The following is a 21,169-nucleotide window of genomic DNA, read 5'->3' as shown; positions in this document are numbered from 1 at the left end:
TGGGCAGCGACCTTCGTTAATCTGTTTTTAGATTGTCATCGCCATTCTGCAGGCTCTCATGTTTTGTCTGAGTGTGCAGCCTATTATATGGAGATCCCGAGAGAGCATACATGTGAGACTGGCTCCACGATTTTCATCAGTGTACATTTTAAGTCTACTAAAAGTTATTGAAGGAAGGAGTAACAGGCTTACTATTCAGTCACCTCTTTTCTTCCTCCAATTTATTGATGGGATGGAGTCACCATAGGAACAGGAACCTGTTCCGCCAGTCAATGAGATGATGGCAGACCTGTGACCTAACTCCACATATCCGCCGTTGCCCCGTATCTCTTAATGCCTTCGGTTAACAAAAGTCTATCAATATCAAATTTAAAATTAACAATTGATATAGCACCATTTATCGTTTGTTAAAGAGTTCCAAACTTATCCCACCTTTTGCATGTAGAAGTGTTTCCTAATTTCACTCCCGAAGTGGGGTGGTTAGGGTGGAGGCAAAGACAGCTGTTACTTGTAGAGGACAGTGGGTCAGGGGTCAAATGGAGATGCGAGGATGGAAGAATGTTTTGGATAGCTTTTGGGCATCACTTGCCTTCTCCTCTAGACGTTAAATCAATGGATTGGAGTCCATGATCGGGCAGATTGGATAAGGACTGTGGGAGGAGTCGATGTAGCCCTCCTTTGTCGCATTGAAATTAGAGCCGCATTTTGCATTATCCCAATTTCTTACTTTCTCCCCCAACCCCTTGATATTATTTCACATTAAGAAATTATTCTGTATGTTTTTGGATGCTGTATTTGGTTCAACATCAAGGATCACTTGTGGCAAACCATTTCAAACTCTGATAACTCTTTGAAAAGAGCAAGTTTCTACCATCTCCTTTTTTGGATTTAGTTTATCTTGGAATCATTGCTTCATATCTTAGAGTTACTTCATTTTTCAAAACCTCCCTCCAGTATACTGGTGGAGCAGCATAGAGAACGTGTTCTAATCCAGTTAATCTGGAATATTTGTCTTTGGGATGAAAAAGTAAAAGTGAGGAAAAGTTTCCATTTCCAGTATCAATATTCTCGCATGTGACGTGAAGATTGACCGAGATGTTAAAGAAACATAAAGACACACTGATTGGTTATGCTGTATGCACGGTGTGAGTGTATTATCAATATGAAAATCGTTAGGAACAGGATGGGACCACAATACCAACAAGCTTATACCTTTCTCAGAGATTAATCTTGCCTATCCATCTACTTCACCATATCCCATAATCTCTTCTCGCTACAAACTGCCCACTTCAATGCCTTTCCCTGGTAATTCATTCCAACTTCCATTACCCCCTAATTGAAAATATTCCACTCGACTCTCCTTGTTACACCCAACCGCCCTTCCCCCGCTTATTTTTAACTTGTGTGTCCCGCTATTTCAGCTCTTCTCCACACGCAACAGTTGGCTTGGATCAGCTCCATTCACAATAAATGTGCTTGGCGTGGATTTTTTCTGCGTGATTCTCACCATTATAATGGCACACACTGGCCCCAGAAAGCTCCACAGGAAATAGTTTTCCAGCGACAGCCAGCAACTGCAAGTGGAAGGAGACAGATTATTAGCAAGCACGTATATACAGAACCAGAGCTCATCGCATCTAAGGATGGGATGGTGGGGGGTAGTGCAGGGGGGAGATGGATTGGAAAAGGCCTCTATTTTCTGGAGTTTAGCAGAATGAGAGATGATTGAATTGAAGCATATAAAATTCTTGACACACTGGATGCTGTGAAGCTGTTACTCTTGGTTGGGAGAGCCCAGAACTAGGGGCCAGAGACTCAGCATAAGGGATCAGGATTTAGGACTGAGATGTGCAGTGGAATTCACTACCCCAGAGGGCTGTAAATGTTCAGTCATTGGGTATATTCAGGACTGAGATCGATAGATTTTTGGACATGAAGGAAACCCAAGGGATATGGGGATACAGCAGGAAAGTGGAGTTGAGATAGAGATCAGTCATGATCTTATTGAATGGTACAGCAGGCTCGAGAGGCCATATGGCTGGCTGCAGCTCCTATTTCTTATGTTCGAAGGCTTTGCTGGATGGTGCAGGTGTCTCATCTAACATATCGATAGTCATCTGCCCATAACTCAAACAAACTGAAAGGAAGTTATAAAGTTGTGGCGGCACAGGTGTGTTGTTTACTATCTTTGCTAACAGAAAAGTTCTTGGTTTGACTTGGGTTTTTAAAATAAAATCCTGGGATGTGGGTATTTCTGGTGAGGCCAGCATTTGTTGCCCATCCTCAGTTGCCCTTGAGAAGGTGGTGGTGAGCTGCCCTCTTGAACCACTGCAGTCCATGTAGTGAAGGTACACCCAAGATGATGTTAGCAAGTGAGTTCCAAGATTTTGACAAAGTGACAATGAAGGAACAGCAAGGTATTTCCAAGTCGGGACAGCGTGCGACTTGGATGGGAACTTAGAGGTGATGGTGTTCCCATGCACTTGGTGCCCTTGTCCTTCTGGATGATGGGAATCTTGGTGTTGTGAGATGCTGAGCTGTGGGTGGACGAAGGGTTGTCATAACTGGGAGGGAAGTTACTGAAATCTTGCGTAGTCATAGAAAGACAATCACCTGAGAGATCTTTGGGATCCAAAGGATACAGATTGACACTGTACAAATATGATGGAATTTGCAATTTGATTAACAAGAATAAAGATTCAAGAAAATATCGCAGGGCCTTATGTGGAGGGAGCAGGGAAGCTGGTTTGGCTTTGGATCATTTTAATAAAGAAATATGATGGGCCAAATTGGCTCCTTAGTGCTGTAAACTTGTACATTTCTAAACTAATATCTGCCTAAAAATGTGGGAGCGGTGAATGAAACAACTGTACCCGGACTCTCTGGCCCTGATAATTACCTCCCACCGCCTGAGATAGAATGTACAGCAAGGAAACATGCCAGTTTGTCCAACAAGTCTATGCCGGTGCTTGTGCTTTGTACGTGACTCCTCGTAACCCTATCAGCATATCCTTCTATTCTTTTCTCCTGTTTATCTAGCTTCCCCTTAAATGCATATTCGCCTCAACCATTCCTTGTGGTCGCGCGTTCCACATTCTCACCACACTCTGAATAAAAAAGTTTCTCCTGAATTCCTTATTGGGTTTATAGAGAAAACTAGCGATGGGCGATAATTCTGGTGCCACCCACCCCACTATAAACTCATGAAAAATAGATAAGAGGTGAACAGCAGGACAGGAAGACAGGATAGGACTGGGCTAGACTGCTTTTCATTCCTGTCTTGAGGCAGATGCAGATTCTTATCAGTAAAAGGAAAGGTTCATCAACAGGAAGCTGCCAGGAACTTTAAATATGCAGAGCCTCCTACTCTACTCTGCCTCTTACTCATACAGTGCTTTTCAAAGTTCTTGAAGAACAAAAAATGTAGAGGGATTCCAAAAAAAATTACAGTGGGAATAAAAGCAAAATACTTCAGATGCTGGAAATCTGAAATAAAAACCGAAAGTGCTGGAAATACTCAGCAGGTCAGGCAGCATCTGTGGAGAGAGAAGCAGAGTTAATGTTTCAGGTCTGTGACCTTTCATCAGAAAGCGTTGCTACATTTCTCGCTGTATATCGCGCAAACTTATGAACGGGCCTAAGGCTGTCATTTTCGGCCCTGAAGAGTGCCCAGTCTACCTTAAATTACCCTGGAAGGGTAATGTATCCCCCAAAAATTTGAGCAACTGGTCAAGCGAGCTGTTTCATGCTGCTACTATGCAGTAGCAACACATGTGGTGTTCGCTATTAACGGGATGTTGCCGTCAAGCCAAAAAGATGTCCTGCCTATCACACAAATGAGTAATGTGATTTATGAATTTCAATGTCAGTGTGGTGCTAGGTATATAGGCCGTACATCCCAAAGACTGGTGGATCGTATCAAACAACATATCCCTTCCGCTGTTCGCAACGGGCAAGGTATTGGCTGTACCCAACCAGCCCGTGCTTGCAAAACTCAAAACACAGTGTCCAACATAAGATGTGATCCCGCGATTGGACAACATTTGCTAAATAATCCTCAGTGTGCTAAGAACTAAGCTGATAACTAATTTAAGATTGTCAGTAGGGCTCACAGGGTGGCGCATTTGCGCGTACTGAGAGCTACATATATTAATACACAGGGCCCTGTTCTCTGCAGGCAGAAAGAACATGTACACACATTGCGCCTGTTTCAGCTAAACAAAATAAGTGACAGCCATTCGCTGGTTTATTCCTTAGGGCAATGCCTTGACCAATCAGAGTCAAGCTGCCTGGTTTAAATTTCAAACAAAGCATGGCAGTTAACTGTCAGTCACTGTAAACTGGTGCATTCTCCATGGCAATGCCTCTACCAATCAGAGTTCACTTGCCAACCAATCAGCATTCTCTTCTCATGCAGTCTAAGTTGTTGTTTTCCTTTACATTGGTTATTCTTGCGTATTGTCCTGATAAGTGCAAGACGAGAAGCTTCAACAACATGCCTCTATTTTCAGCAATAATATAAGTTGTTAATTTTTCTTTAATTTTAAAGGATGGTAAAAATCATAAGGCCCGTTAATCAAGCATGACTGATTGGGGATGATTACTCCCTGAGTGGGGTGTGTTATCTCAAATGTGACCCGACATAACAAAGTTTGAATGAACTGTCCAGCCCAAGGACCAGGGCTGCATTGTGCCTATTGAGCTGGTCTGTAGCATATGAAGTGTTAAACCTTCAGCGGATGTCCTTGGATTGTGGTACATTTCACATACAGGATGTCACATAGGAAATGTTACATGCAAGTGAAGAGTGGAGGCCTAGCATATAGTGAAGGAGAGATCTAGGTCAGTTCCCTTCAAACTGAATTCCAAGGTTCTGGTTATCACTAGTTTCAATTAAATCTGGCTGCAACCCAAAGTGCACGTCTCTGTTCTGTACCTAAAGCCAAGGTCGAAATTTTGTCTCTTGCTGATGTAGCATAATCTTGGCACCTGTGCCGCTCAATCTTGTGCACCTTTTCTGCACCATGTTTCTTCCACCTCTTCCCCTGCTGCCCTCCTCCCCACTGCCCCCCCGCAACCCCTGACTTCCCACATAGACTCAAGATGTGACACCATATCTAAAGAGTTGGTTAATTAGAACCCAGACTGGGAGTGGAGGGGTGGTAGGAGCGGAACCTAGCCCACAGTGAAAAAAGATTGAGTTGGCTCGTCCCACCCACCCCCCTGGGGGTTATAACTTGTTACGACAGAAATAAATGCATGGTTTTCCAGTTCCTTTTTTTTGGACAATTAATGTGAGCATTACCAAGCAACTTTTATTTTGATAAAGGCATGGTACTCCTTTTATATAGTCTAGTTCTAGAACACACACTGGTGAAGCCTGCACTATTATTGTGATCTAGTTCTAGAACACACGAGTGATGCCTATACTGTTATTGGCATCTAGTTCTAGAACATACGCTGATGAAGAATGCACTGTTACTATGATCCCGTTCTGGAACCCACATTGGCTCAGCCTGTACTGTTATTGTGGTCTACTTCTACAGTCCAGACTGGTGAAACCGGCACTGTTATTGTGATCTATTTCTAGAACCTACATTGATGGAGGAATTGTGATGTGACTGAAGATGGCATGATAAATGAGCACAGAAAAGTCCCATTTGACGAGAAGGACTTGATATGTTCTGCTAAAAATGAGATGCATTGGATACCCACAGCTCCAGAAGCGGTGATCCTGAAGGAGGAATTGACAGCTCCTGAAATCTAATGAGGAACCAAGACCTAGAAAATGTTTGCATTGTCAAATTAAATGAACTTGACCAGTTCAGGAAACATTATTAAGAAACAGTGGGTTCTGAAGAAGGGTCATATCCGACTTTACCTCTTTTTAACTCTTTCTCTCTCCACAGATGCTGCCAGACTTGCTAAGTATTTCCAACACTTTCTGTTTTTAGTTCAATTTTTAAACGCCTGACAAAATCTTATTGTTCACTGTAACGCGTTATCCAGATTATGTTCTCAAGACTAAGCCCCACTTCAAGACTTCAGCAAATAATCCAGGTGGATACTTTACAGTGACACTACCAAGGGAGTGCAGCACTGCCAGAGGTGCTGTTCATTGGCTGAAACGTCAATACTGAGGTCCTGTCTACTTGTTTAGATGCATATAAAAGATCCCATTTCACTACGTGAAGAGCGCGGGAGTGACCCAGCCTACATTTATTCCTCAACCATTATCAACCATAACTGGTAATTTACTTCAGTGTTGTCTGTGGGATCTTGCTGTGCGCATTTATTGGCTGCCGCAATTCCTACATAACAGTTTTTGCTTGCATTTTGGGATGTCCTGAGGACATGAAAGACGCTTTAGAAATGCAAGCCTTTCTTTCTTGTAAAATGTTGTGTTGCATTTCGCTTTCATTTTTTCTGTGACTACTCAGTCCGAATGTGGCTATAATTTGCAATCATATCTATTTTTTAGAGCAGGATTTCTTTTCTACTTTTCATGCTGCCAAGTGTGTTGTGCCCACACAATAGCTGCCTCATAAGTTTGCTTCTGATCGGTGTACGATGACTCTTCTTGGAAAGTGCACATGTGTGAACATCAGTCGAGGACATGATCAAGCTTAGGGTGATAATCATTCCTAGATTTCTGACACCAATGAGGCATCGGCAATCGGAAAAACTGCTGGAGGGCTGCCAGTAGTGATGGAATTAACACCTTAAAGAAGAGGGGAAGTTGCATTGGAAAGCGTCACCTGGGGTGGGATTCCAACCAATCACATGGGACAAGTATTGTGGCCACTTTTGCTTAAGCCTTAATTCTGAGAAATCTATTAAAAACCCTGGTCTGTGGTACTTACTATTTGTGTGTTCCGTAGCCCTGTCTATGCACAGCAGCTGATATCCCAACAACTAGGAGAGGAAGCCCATAGCCAACTAGGATCATGTGTCGCTTTCCAAGGCACCCTGTGTTGAAAACTTTTACCACCATGAAATAAAGCTGTATCCCCTCCAGACACATCCAGGCAAACACGGTCAGGAAGAAGTAATGCAGGAATCCGGCGATGATTGCGCAGGCAACCTGAAAAAGAACAATGGTCTCATGTATTGAGTGTCCTGTCTATGTTCCCACCATCAGAGAGCAAAACCTTCCCGTGAGTAGTGTTTAAGACATCTATTTGCATGTTAGGGATGAGTTGGGGTTACAATGAGTACAATATGGAGCTCCACTTCTTCACAGCAAAAATATACCTCAGCCTCAATCTCAACAGGTTTTTCTGGCAAGGCCAACATTTATTGCCCATTCCAATTGGCCTCTGAAGGGCTATTTTAGAGGGCAGTTAAGAGTCAACCACATCTGGAGTCACGTGTAGCAGATTTCTTCCCCTGAAGGGCATTCGTGAATTAGATGGCATTTTTAAAAAAAAATGACAATCCAGTAGTTTTATGATCACCATGACTAAGACTGGCTTTTTATGCAAGATTTTTATTTGATTGGTTGCCGTGGTGGGATTTGAACTCATTTTTTCAGAGCAGTCATGCAAGCATCTGGATTATTAGTCCAGTAACATTACCACTATTGCCTTATGATTCAATTACAGTGGTGCTTCATCATATCTCCTATTTTATTCATAGGAACAGGAGGAGTCCATTCAACCTCTTGACCCTGTTGTGCCATTCAATTAGATCTTGGCTGATCTGTATCTTGGATATAACTACAAATAATAATTAAATAAAGACTTTAACTAATAAATAAAATAAACCTGATCAAAGATATGGCAGAGCAGGTTGTGTATCAGGACTGCATGATGTGGGAGTTTGTGGACGTCATAATTTGCCCCCAAAGCGAAAATTCTACCCCTACTGTGTCTTCCTCCATGAACTCAAACCCAGTCATTGTTAGGCAGACAATGAGCAGTGATAGTGTTTGATATATGGGTCAGATACTCTGCTAGTGACCTAGTGCTCACGGATATTACAGATCAAATGAGACAGCAAGACTGAGCAATGCCTTACCTTGTTACTGGTCTTGGAAATGCCAAAGAGAAACAAGAGCTCTGCTAGAAACAGGCACAGGCACAGGTGGGTATGGATGGTGGTCCGAGTGCTTTTGATTGCCTGACACGCCAAGAACGTGACAAACGAAATGAAGAGACACACAAGTGAGATGCCTATACCAATGTATGAAATTAAGCTGAGATTCAACAGATGCCAGGGATCCTGCAGGAGGAGAAGGAGAAGGGTCATTGTAACTACCTGATAGCCATGGTACATTTCCACACGCAGCTCAAAACGCCTTCAACTTGCTGCTCACTCCTATTTTTGCTCATCCCATTTTATGGCTTGCAATCCATTATTTTGCCAGCCTGGCCCACTTAGTACACTTCCCAGTCCATTCTAAAATGGAGGGATGAGAATTCTTTTGGAATTTTCATGTCCAGCATTTTGGACCCTGGTTGCGAATCTTCACCAGGTGTAAGATACTCCGAGCTCATCTGGTGAGTAAACGCATGGTACCAAGACCCGTTGACGTAAAGGTTCAATTGAACCTGTCCCAGGTTCAATTCTGGTCTATGCTAAACTGATTTAGATCATTTTGGGAGGTTGTTGAGAGGCTTCAATGGCCCTCAGCGAATTGGTGAAGAGGAAAACTACCACTTTTACTCATTATCCAGTCAACCCTGTTGTTCAATGTAGCCATTGGATGAGGACATGTTTGGACTCAATTATGATGGCGTTCCTGGTTGGATAGCCTGGAAACAACAACTCAATTATCTATAGTATACTCATGCAGCTTACAGAGCAGAGGGCAGAAAAGAAACCATGGAAAACCAGGAATGTCCTGCTGAAAGCACCCAAGTAGAGAGTTCTTCAAACACTTTTAAAATCAGGATAAAGTCCAGAAATGGCCACGTAGGCACAGGAGAGACCTTTGAGGGGAACCAACTGAAATGGATTGCCAAGAAGAGACACTGGAAGAGGTGGACTAGTGGGCAGAGCTAAGGGCAACAGAGAGAGAGAGAAGCATGCCATCACCTTCTAGCATCACACATAAAGGATGGTGGTTTGAAAATATGATGAAGGGAGAGGCTGTAGCTTCAGCAAACCACAGCAGAGTATTGGAAGGAGGAAAGATTTCTTTGCCCATGGTAATTACACCATATACTCCGGCCTCTTAAATATTGACTCATTATTAACAATGCTATGCATGCACGTGTATCCTGCTTTAACTTCCTGTTGTCATGATTTATCTTCACACTTTCCTGACACTTAATATTGAAAATGCCCATATAAACATTTAGAATGGAGATCTTGCATGTAAATGGTTGCCTGTAACAGTGTAGTTACATGCTCTGGCCAGTAGATGGCATGTGCAGTGATTTTCCTGAGGTATCTCTGCCAATTCTATCACCATCCAGTGTATTTATATATAAGCACTTATATTTCTCTACAGATCATGATTAATGCTAAGGGAAATTTAGGGGTAAAATGTCAGATTGTATCGGAAATCTTGATGTACTGCAGCCTTCACCAGATCAAAGAGCTTCTCTGTCCTGAGGTACTATACCTGGGTTTCATACAGTGCCATTAGCACTGCGAAGCTGGTTAGGTAATTGCACTTGCAAGTGGTATGTGTAGCGTTAGACTTCACCATAGTGCAACCCTTCCGAGACCAATGGCTTCCAATCCCTGTGCGGTTTAAGGCTATGCAGAACACCTGGACTCGAGGTTTCTTCTCCTGGATCAAGAAGACAATAGGTCCACCATCAGTTTATTGATTTCACTCAACAGAGTAATTCAGCATTCAGTAGCCTCTACAAGAAGACACATTGGCTTGGCAAAAGCAACATGTCTGCACTCTATTTTGCTCCCTCTACAACAAAACTGTCTTTTTCTCTTTCATATTGTTGTGGTATGGTGGTTCTGTCTGTGCTGGTCAATCATGCACTTTTAGCTGGTGAAATCCCAGCACATGTTTGGTTAAACCTTGGCTCAGCTAGCCTGTATCTCCACGGAACTTAGTTAGGTGGAATGTGTTCCAGTGGGGAGGGACTGTGCACTCCATTTTGAGTAGAGACATGGACTTCTTCATAACTTGAATGTCACAGAATCATAGATTTATACAGCACAGAAACAGGCCCTTCAGCCCATCGTGTCTGTGCCGGCCATCAAGCACCTATCAATTCTAATTCCATTTTCCAGAACTTGGCCCGTAGCCTTGTATGCTATGACGTTTCAAGTGCTCATCTAAATACTTCTTAAATGTTGTGAGGGTTCCTGCTTCTACCACCCCTTCAGGTAGTGTGTTCCAGATTCCAACCGCCTTCTGGGTGAAAAATGTTTTTCACAAATCCTCTCTAAACCTCCTGCCCCTTTCCATAAATCTATGCCCCCTGGTTGTTGATCCCTCCACTACAGGAAAAAGTTTCTTCCTATCTATCTTATCAATGCCCCTCATAATTTTGTATACCTCAATCAGGTCCCCTCTCAGCCTTCTCTGCTCTAAGGGAAACAACCCTAGCCTTTTTAGTCTATCTTCATAGCTGAAATTCTCCAGCCCAGGCAACATCCTGGTGAATCTCCTCTGCACCCTCTCCAGTGCAATCACATCCTTCCGATAGTGTGGTGACCAGAACTGTACACAGTACTCCAGCTATGGCTTAACTAGCGTTTTATACAGCTCCATCATATCCTCCCTACTCTTATATTCTATGCCTCGGCTAATAAAGGCAAGTATCCCATATGCCTTTCTGACCACCTTATCTACCTGTGCTGCTGTCTTCAGTGATCTAGGGACAAGTACACCAAGGTCCCTCTGACCATCTGTACTTCCTATGGTCCTACCATCCATTGTATATTCCCTTGCCTTGTTAGTCCTCCCAAAATGCATCACCTCACACTTCTCAGGATTAAGTTCCATTTGCCACTGCTCCGCCCATCTTATCAGCCCATCTATATCGTCCTGTAATCTAAGGCTTTCTCCTCACTATTTACAACACCACCAATTTTCGTGTCATCTGCGAAATTACTGGTCATACCTCCTATATTCACATCTAAATCATTGATGTACATTACAAACAGCAAGGGTCCCAGCACCGATCCCTGCAGTACACCACTGGTCACAGGCTTCCACTCGCAAAAACAACCCTCGACCATCACCCTCTGCCTCCTGCCACTAAGCCAATTTTGGATCCAATTTGCCAAATTGCCCTTGATCCCATGGGTTCTTACCTTCTTAACCAATCTCCCAGGCGGGACCATATCAAAGCCTTACAAAAGTTCATCTAGACCACACCAAATGCCTTAACCTCATCTACACATCTAGTCACTGCCTCAAAAAATTCAATCAAATTTGTTAGACACGATCTCCCCCTGACAAAGCCATGCTGACTATACCTGCCTCTCCAAGTGGAGACTAATCCTGTCCCTCAGAATCTTTTCCAATAGTTTCCCAACCACTGATGTTAGACTCACCGGCCTGTAATTACCTGGTTTATCCTTGCTACCCTTCTTGAATAATGGTACCACATTCGCTGTCCTCCAATCCTCTGGTACCTTTCCTGTGGCCAGAGAGGATTTGAAAATTTGTGTCAGGGCCCCTGCTATCTACTCCCTTGCATCACATGACAGCCTGGGATACATTTCATCTGGGCCTGGGGATTTATCCATTTTTAAGCCTGCTAAAGTAGCTAATATTTCCTCTCTTTCAATGCTAATTTGTTCAAGTATATCACAATCCCCCTCCCTGATTTCTACACCTACATCGTCCTTCTCCATAGTGAACACAGATGAAAAGTAATCATTTAAAACCTCACCGATGTCCTCCGGCTCCACACACAGATTGCCACTTTGGTCCCTAATGGGCCCTACTCTTTCCCTGGTTATCCTCTTGCCCTTCATATACTTATTGGGATTTTCCTTTATCTTCCTTGCCAGTGTGTTTTCATGCCCCCTCTTTGCTCTCCTAATTACTTTTTAAAGTACTCCCCTACACTTTCTATACTTCTCTCAGGCCTTCGCTGTTTCCATAAGCCTCCTTTATTTTTTCCTTATCAAATCCTCTATATCCCTTGACATCCAGGGTTCCCTGGACTTGTTAGTCCTACCCTTCACCTTAACGGGTACATGTTGGCCCTGAACTCTCACTATTTCCTTTTTGAATGACTCCCACTGGTCTGATGTAGACTTTCCTACAAGTAGCTGCTCCCAGCTCACTTTGGCCAGATCCTGTTTTATCATATTAAAATCGGCCTTCCCCCAATTCAGGACCTTTATTTCCGGTCCCTCTTTGTCCTTTTCCATAACTACCTTAAATCTTACAGAGTTATGGTCACTATACCCGAAATGCTCCCCCACTGACATTTCTACCACTTGTCCGGCTTCATTCCCTAGATTAGGTCCTGTACCACCCCTTCTCCCGTAGGAATTTCTACGTGCTGGCTCAAAAAGCTCTCCTGGATGCACTTTAAGAATTCCGCCCCCTTTAAGCTTTTTGCACTAAGACTATCCCAGTTGATATTGGGGGAAGTTGAAATCCTCTATTATCATTACCCTATTATTTTTACACCTCTGAGATTTGATATCAGCTCCTCTATCTCTCCCTGACTGTTTGGAGGCCTGTAGTACACTCCCAGCCAAGTGATTGCCCCCTTTTTGTTTTTAAGTGCTACCCATACGGCTTCATTTGAGGAACCTTCTAAGTTATCATCCCTCCTTACTGAAGTAATTGACTCCTTGATCAACAGTGCAATGCCACCTCCTCTTTTACACTCTCCCCTGTCACGCCTGAAGATTCCATACCCTGGAATATTGAGCTGCTAGTCCTGCCCTTCCCTCAACCATGTCTCTGTGATAGCAATAATATCATCTTCCCATGTGTTACATAAGAACATATGAACTAGGAGCAGGAGTAGGCAATTCAGCCCCTCAAGCCTGCTCCGCCATTCAATACGATCATGGCTGATCTCATCTCGGCCTCAACTCCACTTTCCTGCCTGTTCTCCATAAACCTTCAACCCATTTCTAATTAAAAACCTATCTCCTCCTTAAATTTACCCAATGTCCTGACATTCACCGCACTCTGGGGTAGTGAATTCCACAGATTCACGACCCTTTGAGAGAAGCAATTTCTCCTCATCTCTGTTTTAAATATGCTACCCCTTATCCTAAAACTATGACCTCTCATTCTAGATTGCCCCACAAGAGGAAACATCCTCTCTATGTCTACTTTGTCAATCCCCTTAATTTCTTATATACCTCAATTAGATCTCCTCTCATTCTTCTAAACTTCAGAGAATAAAGGCCTAAACTGCTCAATCTATCTTCATAAGACCATCCCCCCCTCTCTGGAATCAATCCAGTGAACCTCCTCTGAACTGCCTCCAATGCAATTACACAGTGGCGCAGTGGTTAGCACCGCAGCCTCACAGCTCCAGGGACCCGGGTTCGATTCCGGGTACTGCCTGTGTGGAGTTTGCAAGTTCTCCCTGTGTCTGCGTGGGTTTTCTCCGGGTGCTCCGGTTTCCTCCCACAAGCCAAAAGACTTGCAGGTTGATAGGTAAATTGGCCATTATAAATTGTCACTAGTATAGGTAGGTGGTAGGGAAATATAGGGACAGGTGGGGATGTTTGGTAGGAATATGGGATTAGTGTAGGATTAGTATAAATGGGTGGTTGATGTTCGGCACAGACTCAGTGGGCCAAAGGGCCTGTTTCAGTGCTGTATCTCTAATCTAATCTAATTCTTTCTCAAGTAAGGGGACCAAAATTGTACGCAATACTCCAGGTGCAGTCTCACTAACGCCTTGTACAGTTGCAGCAACACTTCCCTACTTTTATACTCTATTCGTTTAGCAATAAATGCCAAAATTCCATTTACCTTCCTTATCACCTGCTGTATCTGCAAACTAGTTTTCTGTGATTCATGCACGAGGACACCCAGATCCCTCTGCATCGAAGCACTCTGAAGTTTCTCTCCATTTAAATAATAATTTGCCTTTCTATTCTTCCGACCAAAATGGATAACCTCACACTTATCCACATTAAACTCCATCTGCCAAATTTTGGCCCATTTATCTAACCTATCCATATCCATTTGTAAATTTCTTATTTCTTTATTGCAACTTACTATCCCACCTATTTTAGTGTCATCTGCAAATTTGGCTATAGTACCTTCTATCCCTGCATCCAAGTCATTTATATAGATTGTAAATAGTTGGGGCCCGAGGACCGAACCCTGTGGCACACCACTAGTTACATCTTGCCAACCAGAAAAAGACCCATTTATCCCAACTCTGTTTTCTGTTGTTTAGCCAATCCTCTCTCCAAGCTAATAAATTGCCACTAACCCCATGTGAACATACCTTGTGTATTAACCTTTTGTGCGGCACCTTATCAAATGCCTTCTGGAAGTCCAGATATACTACATCTACAGGATCCCCATTATCCACTTTGCTTGTTACAGCTTCGAAGAACTCTAGAAAATTAGTCAAACATGATTTACCCTTCAAAAAACCATGCTGATTCTGATGAATTGTGTTTTGACTTACTAAATTTCCTGTTATTACTTCCTTTATAATGGATTCCAACAATTTCCCAATGACAGATGTTAAACTAACTGGTCTGTAGTTTCCTACTTTCTTCCTCCCTCCCTTTTTGAATAAGTGCATTATATTAGCTATTTTCCAATCCACTGGAACCTTTCCCGTATCCAGAGAATTTTGGAATATTAAAACCAATGGATCCACTATCTCTGCTGCCACTTCCTTTAAGACCCTAGGATGTAGGCCATCAGGCCCTGGGAACTTGTCTGCCTTCAGTCCCGATAGTTTGCTTAGTACTTTTTCCCTAGTGATGATGATTGTTCCAAGTTCCTCCCTGTCTATAACCTCTGCATTACCTGGTACTAGTGTCCTCCACCGTGAAAACTGAAGCAAAATACTGATTTAGTGTCTCTGCCATTTCTGTGTTCCCTTCTATTAACTCCCCAGTCTCATCCTCCAATGGACCAACATTCACTTTAGCTACTCTCTTCCCATTTATATACTTATAGAAGCTTTTGCTATCCGTTTTTATATTTTGCGCTAGTTTTCTTTCATAATTTACCTTTGCTCTTTTTATTACTTTTTTAGTAACCCTTTGTTGATCTTTAAAAGTTTCCCAATCTTCCAGCCTGCCACTGGCCTTTGCAATATGGTATGCCTTAGATTTTGTCTTTATGTTATCCTTAACTTCCTTGCTTAGCCATGGATGTTTTCTCCCCCTCCTAGAATCTTTTTTCCTCTCAGGAATATATTTTAGTTGGGATAAATTGAATATTCAAGTATTCAAGTAAGTGTTAATCAATGTCGTCAATTCATCTGCCTTACTAGTAACACTCCTCGCATTAAAATAGATGCAATCCAGCCTTGCATTGTTCGCTTGTGCCTTAACAGGTCTATATTTGTTCTGCCTTCCAGACTGACTCTGTTTCTCTTCTATATTTGACTGTGCATCACCCTGATTTCCTTGCTCATAGCCCAGGGGCACCGAAGCCCAATGCAATGCCTCAGCTTGGATCATAATCTAGTGGCAACTGAACCTGGAGACTCCCTAACCTGGATAGCTCTGTTCCACTCTGGTCATCAGGAATATCAAATATGAAACTAGCGACAGAGGCAGTCCCAATCCGACAGTAAACTTCTCAGTTACCTTAATGCATGGAGAAATGTTTCCACTTGCAGGGGAGACCAAAACGTAGAGGCCATAAACATAAGAGAATCACTAATAAATCCAATAGGGAATTCAGGAGGAACGTCATTACCCAGAGAGTGGTGAGAATGTGGAACTCGCTACCACAAGGTGTAGTTAAGGCAAATGGTATAGATGCACTTAAGTGAAGCTGGGTAAGCACATGAGGGGGTAACAAATAGAGGGATATGCTGATGGGCTGAAGGAGGAGGCTCATATGGAGTATAAAAGGCAGCCTGGACCAGTTGGGCCGAACAGCCTGATTTTGTGCTGTAGACATGATGTAACTGGATATAATACCTTACTAACCTTTTCATTTTTGAATGTGATGTTGACGGGTTCAACGAGGGCCTGCTTGTTTTTCCGGCTCGAGGTTACAGTCAGTACGTGAGAGTTCAGACGCAGGTTTTTCTCCTCATGGTCCAAGGAGCCGTTAAGCATGGAATCCATTTCAGAGAAGGCGATCAGTGCCACACCAGCAAAACCTGCCAGCGTAAAGCGAATGGTCATCACCTTATCCCAGCCGCCCAGTTTCCATAGCAACAGCCCCCTCCAAGCACTCTGTAGCCTGTTAACTTATTTTGGCCTAGTCAACGCACAACCCTAAAGAAATATTTTGGGTCAAGCAGTTAATGGGACAATGGCAAAATTATTTTAGGCCTTTTTGGACTAATGCCAACAGGTTCCTTTGCTGTGGCTGAGCATTCTCACCTCTGGGTCAGAGGTAATGGGAAGAAACCAAATTGTGGGGCCTTAACACGTGGTCTCGGCACTCCACTGCAGTACCGAGGGAGTGCTGCACTATCAGAGGCGCTGTCTTTCAAATGAAACCTTAAACCGAAGCCCTCTCAGGTTTTCCTGGCCAATATTTATCCCTCAATCAACATCACTAAAACAGATTATCTGGTCATTATCATATTGTTGTTGCTGTTTCACTGTACACAAATTGGCTGCTGTGTTCCCTATATTACAACAGTGACTACATTCAAAAGTACTTCATTGGCTGTAAAACATTAAATGCAAGTCTTTCTTTCTACGTAGAAGTTCCCTTGGCACTATTTCAGAGAGGAGAAAGTGACTTCTTCCCTCAATATTCCTCCCTCAACCAACATTACTAAGCACAGATTAACTAGTCATTCAGCTCAGTTCTTTACAGAAGGACCGTGCAGTGTGAAAATTGGTGCTCGTATTTGCCTACATGACTGAATTTCAAAAATAATCGATGACGTGAAACGTTTCACAGTCAACCATAGTACCAACAAAGTTTGGAGATAAACTCCGCCCTGTTGCAACATTTGTTTAAAATCAGATGAGTTTGTTTTGTTAAAATCAGATATAATCTCTGAACAACTGGCTCAGTTCAGAGCAGGCTCTTGTATCAAATATGGTGATTGACCAGGGCGAGCTTGGGGCAGTTCAGACACAGGGCAGACAGCTGCAGGCCTACCAAGCAAGTCGGTGAAAGTAAGAAGGCATTTTTTTTGGGTGGGTTTTGGTTTAGATCCAATGTTATTGAAAGTATTTAGTCAATGAAAGAGATGGAGGATATAATCAATGATTGAACAGCACAATTGCATCATCATAACCTTGATTTACAAGCTGAGTGGAGTGATGTTATCACAAGTACAAGTCCCATATAGACCTCCTGGGGAGAATTCTAAATGAACTCACCAGGTAGAGAACCTGTTGGATTGGGAGGGACGCTAACCTTACATCCTGCCCAATGTTGACTTCAATGAAGAGTGAAGTGGGGTGCAAGTCTGGCATTCCACTTGACGATTGGCATATTCTGCCAATTTTCCAATGAGTGGGTTAGGGTAAAAATGCCCCGGGCACAGCAATAGTTGCAAGTATTTGAGATGAGAAAATGAAATGAGGGTTACCAGAGTCTTCTCCTTCAGTGACCGCCCGCCAGTGAATGTCCATCTGGTTCCCCTTCGCTGAGAGCGATGCTGTTTTCGCATCTGAAATGTTGCGACCTCGTATAGCCTCCATTTGAACTTCTATTGAAGCAAAGACAAAGGGTGTTAAACGTTTGTGACAGCACAGCAGTGTACAGTGAAGTTAACTGTCTGCGGGTGTATCGGACACACTTTGGAGCTCTCTCTGACTGTGACAGGCCCTTCTTTGTGTGACTGAGTGTTTGCCCAATTTTCTCTATCCTAGATCTGTTGGCTCTTAGGAACTTTGGATCAAGAGGATGCCATTCAGCCCCTCGAGCCTGTTCCACCATTCAATTAGACCATGACTGATCTGTATCTCAACTTCATGTAACTGCTTTGGTTCCATATCCCTTAATATTCTTCCCGAATTCAGTTGTGGAATTTTCAATTGACCCCTAACCACCAGCCTCAACAGCATTTTTGAGGGAGAGAGTTCCGATTTCTACTACCCTTTGTGTGAAGAAATGCTTCTTGGCATTACCCCCAAATGGCCCAGCTCCAATTTTAAGGTTATGCCCCTTTGTTCTGGATTCACTGCATCAGAGAAAATAGTTTCTCTCTATCAACCCTATCAACTCCTGTAATTATCTTAAACACTTCGATTAGATCACGCCTTGATCTTCTATACACGAGGGAATACAAGCCTGGACTAAGCAATCATTCCTCATAATTTAGCCCTTTTAGCCTGGGCCTCATTCTGTACATTTTGCTGAGTTACGACTATGGTTGTGCAGGCTACCTTCTGATAATAGTGGCCATTCCTTACACATGACCCTCGAGAGTGATTGTCAACAAGCCCAAGTCTGTCCTCACCCAGTGTTCTCTATCCAATCTTCTCTTCACCCGTTCAAGCCCTACTCCAGAGACTTGAGCACAAATATCTAGCACTTGCGGAGTGCTGCACTGTCAGAAGTGCCACTTTTCGAATGAGGTGATAAATTGAGGCCCCGCCTTCCCTCTGAACTGGATGTAAAAGATCCCATAGCATTATTTCGAAGAAGAGCAGGGGAGTTCTCTTCAGTGTCCTGGTCAACATTTAACCCTCAACTAACATCACTAAAACAAATTATCTGGTCATTATTAAATTGCTGGTTTTGGGAGCTTGCTGTGTGCAAATTGTCTGCCGCATTTCCTACATTATAACACTGACTACACTTCAAAAAAGTACTTCATTGATTGTAAAGCACTTTGGGATGTCCGGAGGTCATGAAAGGTGCTACATAAATGTAAATTTGTTCTTCCTAATCGTCGGCTTTTAAAACCCAAGCTTGGCGTCACCGAATGACTGTTTCTTAATTGACCTCACATTCACTCCCCCCCTTTGACTCAGGTTGACATCCTGCATGGCAGGCCTCAGCTAGGTTTCTCTGTTCAAATCTCAGAGTGCCCTTTCAGCCTTTCGACCTCTAATGTAATGCGGGGGAGCTGGAGCTGCCTAATTTTCTCACAGCACTTTTACCTATATTGCCAAAGGACATGTTCTTCTTCTGGTCGCTAAGCGTATATGTCACAGCCATCACTGAATTCTCCACCGTCTGCAGGGACACTTCCAGTGCTTTCTGCCGATCCTCCGCACTCATATTTTCCACCACGGAATGGTTTCCCAGCAGCTTGTTTGTAAACGTCGTGAGATTCTGCAGGATTTAAACAGTCCCATCATTGCGGCTACAACCTATTACTTAAGGGCCACAAATGATTGTCCCACATTCCCATTCCAAAATGAAATTAATTCACAGGCAGAAGTATATTTGAGAATGTATATTTATAAAATGGGGACAAAATTAGGCCTCGGCAATGTCAGGCCCATTAAAAATGTCAAGTAAAACAATGGAAAGCGTGAGTAGTAGAATCGAGAAGCCCCTGTATAGCAACAGCAAGTTGGATGGATTGGGTGTTGGGCAGGGATGTAGTAAGAGGCTGAATTTTCGGATCATTAGGAACAGGAGGAGGCCATTCAGCCCCTCAAGCTTTTGATTCGAACAGATCATGACCGATCCACACCGCAACTCCATTTTCCCGCCTTTGCTTCTGATCGAGACTCAGACCTAACTGATACCCATCGAAAGCTCCCAGTGTCCTCCATAGCATTTTGATCAAGAGAGTTCTCGATTTCAATAACCCCTTGTCTGAAAAAGTGCTTTCGGAATTCCCTCCTGGACGGCCTTGCTCTAACTTGAAGATTATGTCCCCTCGTTCTTGACTTCCCCGATCAGAGGAAATCCCTAGAACATTTCAAGCACCTCTGTAAGATCACTACCCCCCCACCCCCCCTCAGTCTTCTATCTTCAAGGGAATACAAGCCAGATTTAACCAACTTGTTCTCATAATTTAACCCTCTAAGCCCCAGTATCATTCTGGTGAATCTGTGCTGCACGCCCTGTAAGACAAGGTTGCAGTGACCAAAACTGAATGCAGAACTCCAGCTTCCTGTCCTTTGTATTTCAGACTTCTTGAGATAAAGGCCAAAATTCCATTTTTTGATCACTTGTTTACCAGCTTTTAATGATTTGTGGACTTGGACATCCAAATCTCTTTAGAAAACACTCATTTTTGTTTTTATTCTTACTTGTCACTGTGTCTAAGAGCCCCTCATCACGTGGTCAACACCTGCCTGTTATTCATTTTGAGTTGCATATAATTCACGTGATGAGCAACATTTTCTTGAGATCTGCACTGCCAATGACACCTCACAAATGGCAGGCTGCTTACCAGAAACTTGTGAGGGGACTGGCCATGATTTATCAACCACTGGTCTCAATGCTACATTGGGGAATATACTGAAGACACGGACATTTGCTATACCTGCAAATCTTAGAGGCATGCATGTTATAATAAAGGTGCAGGCATTAGATTTGTGGTAGCACTCTTGCCTCTGAGTCACTCCTTGACCACAAAATCTAGACTGATTCTTTTTTTTATTTGTTACTGGCATATGGGCACTGCTGGCAAGGCCAGCACTTATTGCCCATCCCAAATTGCCCTTGAGAAGGGGATGATGAGCTGCCTTCTTGAACCGCTGCAGTCCGTGTGGTGAAGGCGCTGTTAGTTCGGGTGCTCCAGGATTTTGACCCAGTGCAATGCTGGGGGAGTGCTGCACTGTCGGAGGTGCCGTCTTCTCTCTCAGGTGGATATAAAAGATCCATGGCACTATTTCAAAGAAAAGCTGGGAAGCTGCACCTCTAGCCCCCCGTTTACCCCTGTGTTCTGGCCAATATTTATCCCTCAACCAATATCATTAAAACTGATTGTTATCCCATTTCTGTCTGTGGGATCTTGCTGTGCACCAATTGGCATGTGTTTCCTATATTATAGCAATGACTGCACTTCAAAAGTACTTCATTGGCTTTGGGCATGAATGGCGCTACATATGTGCAGGTTCTTTCTTTATCTGTCTTTCTTTCATTCATTGGAAAATCTGTCCAAAACCCAGGCATGTGTTAAACCTGAAAATGTTATAAAAATGCACAATAAATTGGGTCCTGCAGTGATTCCCT

General features: G+C 43.2%; 1 protein-coding gene across 5 annotated transcripts in view; it reads right to left on the bottom strand.

Moving 5' to 3' along the window:
- Positions 1–21,169, bottom strand: part of LOC137355613 (adhesion G protein-coupled receptor E2-like) — an 82,399-nt gene that overhangs the window by 11,905 nt on the left and 49,325 nt on the right. For all 5 annotated transcript variants that reach the window (XM_068020940.1, XM_068020941.1, XM_068020942.1 and 2 more), the window contains 7 exons: positions 19,135–19,309; positions 17,616–17,735; positions 16,042–16,217; positions 9,572–9,742; positions 8,020–8,223; positions 6,864–7,084; positions 1,508–1,574 (listed from right to left, as the gene is read on the bottom strand). In XM_068020940.1, coding sequence (XP_067877041.1) covers positions 1,508–1,574; positions 6,864–7,084; positions 8,020–8,223; positions 9,572–9,742; positions 16,042–16,217; positions 17,616–17,735; positions 19,135–19,309 — 1,134 coding nt within the window. The remainder of the gene's footprint in view (positions 1–1,507; positions 1,575–6,863; positions 7,085–8,019; positions 8,224–9,571; positions 9,743–16,041; positions 16,218–17,615; positions 17,736–19,134; positions 19,310–21,169) is intronic.

This window comes from Heterodontus francisci, chromosome 43 (assembly GCF_036365525.1).
Source record: "Heterodontus francisci isolate sHetFra1 chromosome 43, sHetFra1.hap1, whole genome shotgun sequence".
NCBI classification, from domain to species: Eukaryota; Metazoa; Chordata; class Chondrichthyes; order Heterodontiformes; family Heterodontidae; genus Heterodontus; species Heterodontus francisci.
This window is presented reverse-complemented; position numbering and strand designations above follow the sequence as displayed.